Source organism: Netta rufina, assembly GCF_964035555.1.
Source record: "Netta rufina genome assembly, chromosome: 11".
Classification (NCBI taxonomy): Eukaryota; Metazoa; Chordata; class Aves; order Anseriformes; family Anatidae; genus Netta; species Netta rufina.
The window spans coordinates 4,543,253-4,553,970 of NC_140134.1; the positions used below are offsets into that span (position 1 = coordinate 4,543,253).

Here is a 10,718-nt window from a genome sequence, read left to right on the forward strand (position 1 = left end):
TGCTGTTATTAGGTAAAGCTACCATCCTTGAGCCCTGCAACGCATTTTAAACATAGTAAGAGTTTTTAAATCAGTATTTTAAATATATATTATAATTAAGCAGAGCAAGGTTATGGTCAATGAATCCTTACAATGTACGTAATAATGATAGTCAATAATTTAGTGCAGGTCTTCAAATAACTCTACTAAGTGAGTCCATATGTTCCACATTAATTTATTCAAAAGCAAACTAAGTATTTTACAGTTTAAGGGAATAAAAATTTACCTGATTGAGTATTACAGGCTGTGTTGTTACAGTAGTCACTGGCCTGGATACAGGTTGAGCCACTACAGGAACTGTGATATTTCTTGATACTGGCTGTGTCGTCACTGGAATGGTTACAGGTCTGCTAACAGGCTGTGATATTCCAGAACTTGGCCGGGGCATCTGCTGTGTTGATAAACATCCAGCAACTGGTCTCTGCAGTGTCTGTGAAGTTCCTGAAACATTCACTGGTCTAGACAATGGCTGGACTGCTACAGAGCTAGTTGTAGGTCTGGATACAGACTGAAAGACTGATGAGACAGGCATGGCACTGGGGCTGGAGGCAGATGTCGGATAATGGTGACTTTCAGGCTTGAATGTAGTAACAGTACCTGTTGCAAAGGATTCCAAAGTTATCTTTATATACTTTCGTGGTCAGACATTTCATAAGTTTTGTGGTTTCGAGTGTGTTTGTTTTTTAATTACCATATTAGGACAATATAGTACCTCTACTGGGTGCACCATTCTGTATCCCCCTTCGTGATGAGCCGAAGTTGACTCTGTTCAATATATCTGTCAAAAGTTACATTTATCTTAATTGCAGTTAAATTAATCGCTTAAGCTCTTTGCAAATTAAAAGCAGCATTCATGTCCACTAATTAAGCCAATTAGTATCTGCCTTATGAATTAGAATATTACTTCTAAAACAAATAACCTTACAACACACAATGTCATTTGTACCAGTTAAGACATGCTCTTCTACTCTGCTTTTCTTAGTTTGGCTAGCTCACTTAAGAATCTCAGGTTTTATTTTCTTGGAGATTAAGACAGAAGTAAGAGTGTAAGCAAAATAAGAACACTTCACAAAGATTTAGCTCTGCTGATTTTAAGAAATGCATTTATTCATTAATGTTTGTTGCATACATAGAAAAGAAGTTCCCCAACTCTACGACTGCTCCGCAGAAAAGGAATCATTTTCTTTAAACCAGTTACTAAACAATTACCAATCTCAAGTTCCCAGTGCCAAAGGAAATGAAGAGAGCAGCAATTACAGGAGCCATATTGGAAGTGTATTACAATCAGATTGATTTTCTTACATATCCCACACAGCAGTCTATGACCAGAGTTCTAACTTGTTGGAAAGAAGTGGAATTTCTTAGATCTAATGCTTACTCCCTAACCGGTATCAGCAATATTCCCCAACCATCTACATCTTTTTCTATGATTACAATGTATTTGCCAGAATATTACAGCAATATTGATCAAATTAAAATATTCTTCTACCACCAGATTCTCAATGCATTTAATGCTACTGCCAAGTTTCTTGCTCTGACATGTGAAAATATGCATATGAAATTAGGTAAATGTTCCAAATCAGTAAGATTGAAAATACCTTCTCAAACCGGGGTCAAATTACATCAGGATCTCAAACGAGGTATTAAAACTTCTGGAAATTGTGCTTAATAACCTCGAGGCTGCTTCCACAGACAACAGCTCATGAGTATTCAGTCCCCAGGTTGATAAATAAATCTAACAGCAGCAGAGCTCAGATCACAGCTCTCAACCTGTCACCTGCATTTAGATCATACTAATGAAAAAGCAGCTGCAAGCGACAGATTCTAACAAGTTTGCATTTTTTAAGATAGGAGAAATTTACTTCTGCAATAATACTATTTTTACTTCAAATGACGCAGTCTATGAGCAAGGATTAACTTAACTCAGGATTTACCCAAATATGTATATTTTTGTGTTTATTAACAAATCTATACCCCACATTTTAATTCCAGAGCCAAAACAAAAACCTTTGTCTACCTCCCCCTCCCCCCTATAAAAAACACAACACAACAAAAGAACAAATCAAAAACAGACAAGCAAACAAAAAAACAGCTACCCTAAAAACTTAAAAGTTATGGTTCACAAAAGATATTCAGCTCCAGGCAGTCTGATACACAGACAATTCAAATCCTAAAATATAAAGGTAGAGTTTACTATTCATAAAAACATTTCAGAAAACCAGTGTTTTGAAATAAACTAGATTCACATGACAACTGATTCTTCATAGACTTGACGTGCTGTTTCCCCTCCCCCTTCAAAGTATTATTTTTCCAGTTTGGGTAAAACAGTACTGAACAATAACAAGGTAACATGGAGAATAACATTTTAAAGTAGCAACAAATTACAAGTTTATGTGTATGACAAAGTAAGCAAGAAAAAATGAGCGGTAACTGTAGGAGAAATAAGCAGTTGCAGGAAACAGTAAAGCAAGCAAAGTGAGAGTTACTTTTCCTCCCACTCTAACTAATCCTCCAGCATGGCAGAAGAGACACTTTGCCATACGTAACACTGGGCCAGCATGTCAAGGCTGGGGCCCTTACCTATTTCCTTCCCAATTTCAACATCAGTCTATAGAAATCGATAATTGCATTGTCAGAAGAAGGTTAAAAAGATTGCTATGTATTGCAGAAAACATACCTTTCAGAAATATTAAGAGCAATATGCACATCTCCATTTGTCATCTGATCAGACAGGGATTTTCTCAAGCAAAAACTAAACAGTAGCAGTAAGCAAAGCTGAGTTCATTGTGGCTTGCCTATCACGAACAACGATTCTGCAGACTGGAGCCTGACTACTGCCAGGACGTACTACTTACAAGCCAGAGAAGAACTGAGGTCATTCTTCCATAGCTGTTTTTGATAGTCAAGTAGGAGATTACAAAGAGAAAAGTTGGGGAAAGGGAAGGAAAAGAGAAAGTAACAAGTTATATCATAAGTGCTTTTATGTGTGTCAGAACTGAGTATGGGCAGCAGAATTAGAGGCATACATTGCAAGTCTGTATCTTTTACCAAAGTTCTTGAAGCTGCTGAATTATATCACATAGTTCTCACTTCAAACACGTATTTCTATCCTTCTGACTGGGAAATAACCTTTATACTGACTGCAGTGAACCTTTGTATATTTATTGCTCCAATGTCTTGCACTTTAATAGTTCACTTTCATGATCTACTGCTAATGGCCAACAAGAATCCAGAGGTCTTTAGGCCTCCTAAAAAACAGTTAGGGTATTTTTTTTTTAATCTTTTTAGAAATTAGTAACTTCAGAAAACTTCTTAAACCAAATTTCAAGCATTCTTCCAAAGGTTCAAGAGGATGTAGACTATTTTTCAAGTATTCAAAAACATTAACCATTGAGAACTATTTTTAGGTGAGAGAGCTTTAACATCAACTTTAATGCTTCTCAAATACTTAAGATGTTATTTTCCACAATTTTAAGCTAGTGAAAGAAGTATTGAAGTAGACTTACTATCCCAGCGAGTAACAAAGTAAAACAGAGCTCAGATGCAAGATGAAGGTACTATAAATGAAAATGACTGAACAGCTAAGAATAGCTCCAAAGTCCATGCAGCAGAGTGTGGCAAAGAGCCTAGTTTAACATTTTGCCTTGAAATTCTTTACTGCAAACAACAAACGTTCAGAAAATGACTATGAAAATCTCAGATACAAGCATAGCAGAGACAAGACAAAACCATGCAGCTGTGAACCTCCTTACCAGGCTGTCTTCTGTATTTGACGACTAGAGAATACTTAGGTAAAACCTCCTAACGTTTGACTACATGATGGCCAAACACAGAGATCCAAAACTTCCATTACTGAAATTAATTTTAATAACAAAAATTATGTTCTCCTTCACTTACCTGCCAAAGCCCAAGCACAGGAAAAACATGGAATTCTGATACATCTGCTGTCATCACAACCACCTAACCTCATTCCCTGCACTACCTGTAATCAGAGAGAACTACAGAACTTGATGAAAAAACTCAGATTTCATAAGGAGGTAATGAATTTATTAATAGAAATCTCTTACTTAGCAGACAGGCTTGTGCTATTTTCAGATTAAATGATGTTCCTGTTTGTGCCTTTATTATACACACTTGGACAGTTACCATCGTTTTATCAAAATGATGTCCACACATTCTATCAACACATGAAATGAGCAGGGGAGGAGCAGGGGGTGGAAGAGGGACTGCCACATGAAGCCTTGAATTCATGCATGTTACTTTAGCAGAGACACTTCCAAGTATCTACTTAAATATTGACTATATTAAGAGCTGTTGCACGGTTTCAGCATTGTCAGTGCTAAAACCTTCAAATGTTCTTGTTTTGCCTTGAGAGATTTAAGGTTACAGGTAGAGACAGCTGTGCATTACCTGGATGTTAGGACAGAATTCCCTAAAAATTCCAGTTTTCAGTGTAAGACAGCAAACTAAAGAACAGCTTTAAGATGTAGGATTTCTTAAATCTCGCTGATTTTAAAAATCTCAATTTTCAATATAAGTTGGAAGTTTTACACCTTAAAATACCTCTTTAAATTATGGAAAATGTTATCTTACATGTACTAGGTGGCTTTGAGCTTGAGATTTCTCCAACAAAGATTGGCTCATCATCATCATCATCCTCTTCCACTTCTTTCACTCTCTTCTGCCATGGTTCTAGCTCCTCTTCTTCACATTCCATAAACAATTCTGCCATCTCGAGACTAGACAGAAAAAACAACAACAAATATTCAGTACTTTTGTGAGACAAATGCTTTACTGTGAACAGAAATGACTGCACTTGACAATAATTCCCAGATTATGGTCTCCCCCCACCACGTTCAATACCGGTTCAAAATGACCTGATCTAGAATACATGTAGATCTTCAGAGATCAGCATCAGAGCTACCAATCACAAATGGTTCTGTTTGCCTTTAAATAAGCCGTGACATCTAACAAAGCTTTCCTCTTTCTTTTCACAACCCCTGTTAGATAATCTTAAAAGCATTTCTTAACAATACAGGAAATAAGAACATAGGTTATTTGGAGTGTAATATACATATATGTAAAATAAATTACAATAAGACCAGTATTTTCATAAAACTAAGTGATGGCTTCAGCAATAACCAGTATCAGAATGCCAGTAAAATTGTATTTGCTCTTCCTAAGACTTGGAGCTTCACAGACTTTGATGTCTCAGTTTTGCTCGATGACGCCAACAGTACCTCAAGCTAAGAGAGAATTTGATTGAAATTAATTGTTTTGTTACGTACATGAAATTCTATTCATCACTGGACTGCTTTGACAAAAACTGGAGAACAGAACTCAAGGAACTTCTTTCATGAAGACCACAATCAATACAAGAGTATTTCTTGTCTTGTATCAGGCCCCAGCCACATAAGCATTACTAATACTTCCCTTATGCTTATGGAATATTTACTTTACAAAGCAAACTAGCTAAGGAAGCTGGACTTTGAAAATCATTCTATTACACAGTGACAGTTGCCTGACACTGTAACTCCCTACACCTGGTGTGACGTCACGGCTGTAGCTCTAATAGCAATGCAAAGAAGGACAAAACGCATATTGCCTTTCCGCAGCAACATGCAGTTGAACTGACCTGTTCACACCGTAAGTAACAAACTGTTTTTACCATTACTACATATATATTGACGAGAACAACTTTTCCCTATTACTAGTAGTAAAATAGCAATTTTAATATAATTAAAGACTTTAAGGAAGTGTGCTGGGACTATTTTTTTTTGTATCCTTTAATGGATGCTATAGTCTCCACACACTCAAAAGCCTTGCTGTTTTCTACAGTTGCACGCAGATTTTTGCCCAGAGGCAGCTGCGAATTCTTGAAGGCAAGAGCTATTTGTACAGTTGATTTCAGAAACGTATCACAAACCCTGACTTCGGTTTTCCTTGAATACCTACAGCCCTAACACCAAACCTCTTAGTGTCAAAATTCAACTTCATCTCTAAAATCTTGATTCTGTTCTACTTATCAACTGTCTACACTAAATCAAGCTCAGATCTTTTAGAAACAAAGCTTATGTATGATAATGTCATTAATAACTACCAAAAAAAAAAAAAAAAGACTATATATATATACTTGTATATATACAAGGTGACAAAATCAAGGCTATATTCATAAACTACTACTTCTTAAACCAAACGATTCCTCTTTAACACATCAAGGGCGTTCAGTCAACAGTTTTCTGTGCAATTTCCCATGATCTTCTCTTTTCCAAAAGTATATCAAGCGCAACATATATATTAAACATTGGGTTAAGTTTCTTTTTTCAAAGTATAACTATGCAAAGTTAAGAATACTCATAATCTCTCAACAGTGTTTAAAATGGAAGTCTTCAGCACAGAGAGTGAGAAACTGTCTAATAAGAGTCAACAACTTCAGGATAGGAGCAATGAGCTGCTATCAAAAATCACTGGGGAGCAGTCACAATCTGTGGGAATGTGGCCATGGGTGTCTGCAATCCCCATGGCTGGCGATACAATTGAACTTTTATTAATGAGGCCATCAAGGAATTTAGAGTTTAGAAGGAAAAAAGAAGGGTGATTCAGGAGACTCCCTGCCGTCTCAGGTTGCTTGTTCTCCAGCCATTATGGCACAGAAGTTGCTGGGTGTTTGTGGTTGCTGGACAAAGCTGTTGACCAATGAATGGTGGAAAAGTACTGCTGTGGGGCGAATAGTATAAGAAGGGAGCCTGTCCTCGAGATGGGGATGCAACACGGATAACGAAGTTAGGGCATGAATAAAGTAGCAGTAGTTACTGATCCTAAAAGAGCCCTGGTGTCCGTGTAGTCTTTATGCCACAACAATCCTGCACCTGCTTGCAGTGAAGTGCGTGAGAGCGGGGTGGGACGGCTGTGTGCCATGTCTTGAGGATAACACCAAGTTGCAGAGCTACACTACTTGCTTCCTTCATCAGATCAGGATGCTGAAGTTGAACAAATTGCTAGAAAAGAAGAGAACAGGACACTAGACTAGGTTCTTGTCACAGGACAAGAGGAAGAGCATGGAGCCAATGTCCACTTCACACAGGTAAGAAAGGCCACGTGCCAGGTCTCAGAAGGTCGAGGCCCAATCTCTTCCTTCACAGAAGGCCTTTGTTTTACTTACAGGGAGACAATGGTTGGGAGACTTCAAGGCAAAATGAAAGATCATTTTCAGACACTTGGCTCACGGAACTGCTAACATGGATACGAACTGTGTAGGGGGTATTTTTATTTAAGAAACCTGATTTTATTTGACCTCAAAAAAGTAATCGGATACAAGATGTACTAGAGAAGGTGAGAACACATACAAATTACACAGAAAACAGAATAGGCACAAACAATCTACATATTAGCACAGTTTTAACAAGATGCGTGATAATTTCAGTTACAGCAGAATGCAGCTGATTTTTTTTTTAATCCAAATAAATTTAGTAACATAAGCACGGACATTTAGGTGACACCACCTAGCAGCGCTTCTTATGAACAATTCCATTTTATGAATAAAAATGGTTTTCTCAAAAGGTGACTTAAAAAGTAGGACCGCTTTTTAAAGGCGAGTATCAAGTTATTTCAGATCTTTTACTACTATTATTATTCCAACAACAGGAATTTAAGGCAATGCTTTTACTGAGCCTAATGAGTTCCTGCCTTGTTCCTATACTCCTCCTTCAGTCATGATAGCACAGCTTCTCATAGGACTAGGACATGAACCTATGCAGATTAAAAATAACCTGGCCTGTGAGCAGTGGAACTGGCATGACTGAGAGGTCAAAAAAAATTAGTGGCCTACAGAATTACAACTGCAGTAAGGGGAAAAGGTTTGATTACAGGAGGCATGCAGGAACTGCTCAAATTGTCATCATTGACAACATCTCCATCCATCTTTAGAGTACAATCAGCTTCCAAGTTTTCATCTTTTTAAACTTGATTAAGGCAGAACCTGCATGCCAGGAATCCTTCTAGCGGTTGCTCTAAAAGCCAGCAACAACAGTGACTTCTTTTCTTCCCCCACTCTCCACAAATATTTTCCAGCGGAGGTGCAGACTCCATTGTAACAAAGGTAAACCCACTGGCAACAACCTTTATTTACCCTATTTCTTTTTAATGCGTATAAACACAAATACACATTTACACACGTATCTACTCAGAAGTAGTCCACAGATCTGAGGCAGGTCCAAAACTCCAATGGAACGCTACATAAATAATCAAATAAACTGTTTAAAACAGTATTCTAACCTAAAAAGTGTCAGAAAGCGTCTCCCTGCAGGGGAGGGTCACGCTGGGTGTTAGGAAAAGGCTCTTTATTGAGTGGGTGGCCAGGCACTGGGACAGGCTCCCCAGGGCGGCGGTCATGGCACCAAGCCTGTAGGAGCTCAAGAAAAGTTTGGGCAATGCTCTCAGACACATGGTCTGATTTCGGGGTGGTTCTGTGTGGACTCAGGAACTGGACTTGATCCCTTCCAGCTTGGGCTATTTTGTGATTCTATGAAAACTGTGAACACATTCTTTAAAACATTTTTAAAGTGTCGTTAGAATAATATCAAAGGATTGCTTAAAAAAGCAACAGCAGTTAAAATGAAAAGGCTTCCTATTTTCACGACCGTGTGGTTGACACCTGTATGCATCTGTCCAGCAAAAACTAAGGCTAGTGATAGAAGTTTATTAGGCTAGCGCAGATAATCAACATCCTGCAAAAGCTCACAGAAGACAGTTAGCAGGCAAGCAACGAACTAAAAATCTGACAGAAAAACAAAAAAAAAATCATCAACTCATTGCACAAATCAGGCTCCTGATAAAATAAGTATTTTAAAATAAGTATTTTGAAAGTTGGACATCTTTATTTATCATGTTAGTTACATTTAAACATGCGTAGCTTTACTGAAGCCAGTTATATTTATATCCTGCTTTTTACTATTGGGATTTGCAATTGCTTATTTACAGGGAAACAAGAGAAGTGCTACAAACATTACTAAATGTAACAAGACTGTGACAGCCTAAGCAAAACCAGCAGAAAGCAATCTGTCCAAGTGCACCTTACAGACACTCAGATCAATGCTATGGAAAATCATGGCAAATACAGCTGCGGTGAGATTTGAAGTTACTGAAAACCCATTTACTTCTTCAGATGCAGTTCACTTGTTCCACACGTAAGGTCAACACTCAACGTTTCCAATGGTTGATACTTTGGACTGGCTTAAAGTAACTGAAACCAAACCACTGGTGTGTGGTTGGTAGTATACTTCAAGAGTGAGGGTGTTTACATTAGCCAGAAAGTTTCCAGACTAGCCTTGCTTGTCACCTCCTCCTGACAACTATCAGGGAATTATTCACCCATCAGTCCTTTGCACCTCCAGTTCTAACGGGAAAGTCGTGTTGTTTAAAACACAGACCTCATGGTGGGCACCTACAGGGCGTTTTTCCGCCAGCCTCCCCCCGGCCCGTGACTGTGCTCGGTGTGAGCTGCAGCTTGGCAAGGCCGGCGAGCAATGGCATTTCCAATGGGTGCTGCGTTTGTTTCAGCAGCGAAGAAACAATGACGAAGTGGAAGCTGAACCTGGAAAGTTTTAAAAAGCCGAAGCACAAACCAACTCCCCTCAGAAAATAAAGAAGAAAAAAAAAAGGGGGGGGTTTAGAACAGAGCAAAACCCAAGGAGCCAACGCTGCCCTGCGTGCCGGGAGCTGCCGTAAGCTCCGCCTAGGGAAGGGCACCGCTGCCTCGGCAGCCAAGCCCCCAGTTCCCACCCCCGAGCCGGGCCGGCTGCGAGGCGGCGGGAGGGAGCCCGGGAGGGCGCCGAGGCCCGAGGGCAGCCGAGCGGCGGCCGCTCCGCTCCGCCCGGGAGCCGCCTCAGGGCCGGGCCCAGGCCTGCGGGCCGCAGCCGGCAGGAAGGAGGAGGAGGAGGAGGAGGAGGCCCTGCGCCCGCCGCCCAGCCCGGGGGCCCCGTGCGGGCGGAGCGAGCCCTCCCCGCGACGCCCCCGCGGGCAGACCCCCGGCACCCGGCCGGGAAAAGCCGTCGCGGCCCGGCCCCCGCGCTCCGGGCACCGCGAGGGGGCCGCGAGGCCGCGCTGCGACCTAAGATGGCGCCGGCCCGGCCCGGCAGGCGGCGAGCCCCCCGCCCCCCGCGGCCCGCAGCGGAGCGGCGCCGGGGCCGCCCCCGGGGGCTGAGGGGCACGGCGGGCGGGCAGGGAGCGGGCCGGCTTCAGCTTACCGTGCTGCGCCTCCGGAGGGGCCGCTCCCGGGCTGGCGGGGCGGGGATGGAAGGGACGGGAAGGGAAAGGAAGGGAAAGGAAAGGAGGGGGCTGGGAGGGAGGGAGGGATGGAGGCAGCCGCGCTGGCAGCGGCTCCGCGCCTCACATCGCCGGAGCGCGGCGCCCCACCTCAGCGCCGCCGCCACCGGGGGAAGGAGGCGGGGGGCGCCCGGCGCGGGGCCTGCCGGGTAGGGCGCGGGGCAGCGCCGCGGGGCGGGGCCGGGCGCCATGTGGCGGGCCTCACGTGCCGCCGCCTCACGGCCCCGCCGCCGCCCTGAGGGGAGCTGCGCTCCGCGGTGCTGGCACGCGGAGCGGGACACAAACGGCGATAAAACAGCGTTAAAACAGCGTTAAAACGGCGTCACTGCGGCCCGGGGGCAGGAAATGGCGGGTTG

The 10,718-nt window shown here is 42.1% G+C and overlaps 1 protein-coding gene across 3 annotated transcripts in view; it reads right to left on the minus strand.

Annotated features, from left to right (window-relative positions):
- The window catches only part of ZNF280D (zinc finger protein 280D), a 51,625-nt gene extending 41,209 nt beyond the window's left edge, over positions 1–10,416 (minus strand). The window contains exons 1-4 of one of the 3 annotated variants that reach the window (XM_084293351.1): positions 10,284–10,416; positions 4,633–4,778; positions 752–817; positions 266–636 (exon numbers count right to left, since the gene is read on the minus strand). In XM_084293351.1, the coding sequence (XP_084149477.1) occupies positions 266–636; positions 752–817; positions 4,633–4,771 (576 nt within the window). In that variant the 5' untranslated portion in view covers positions 4,772–4,778; positions 10,284–10,416. Of the gene's footprint in view, positions 1–265; positions 637–751; positions 818–1,637; positions 3,282–4,632; positions 4,779–10,283 lie in introns of those variants that run through there. The other 2 variants (XM_084293352.1, XM_084293353.1) reach the window with 2 other exon arrangements.
- Positions 10,417–10,718: the final 302 nt, after the last annotated feature.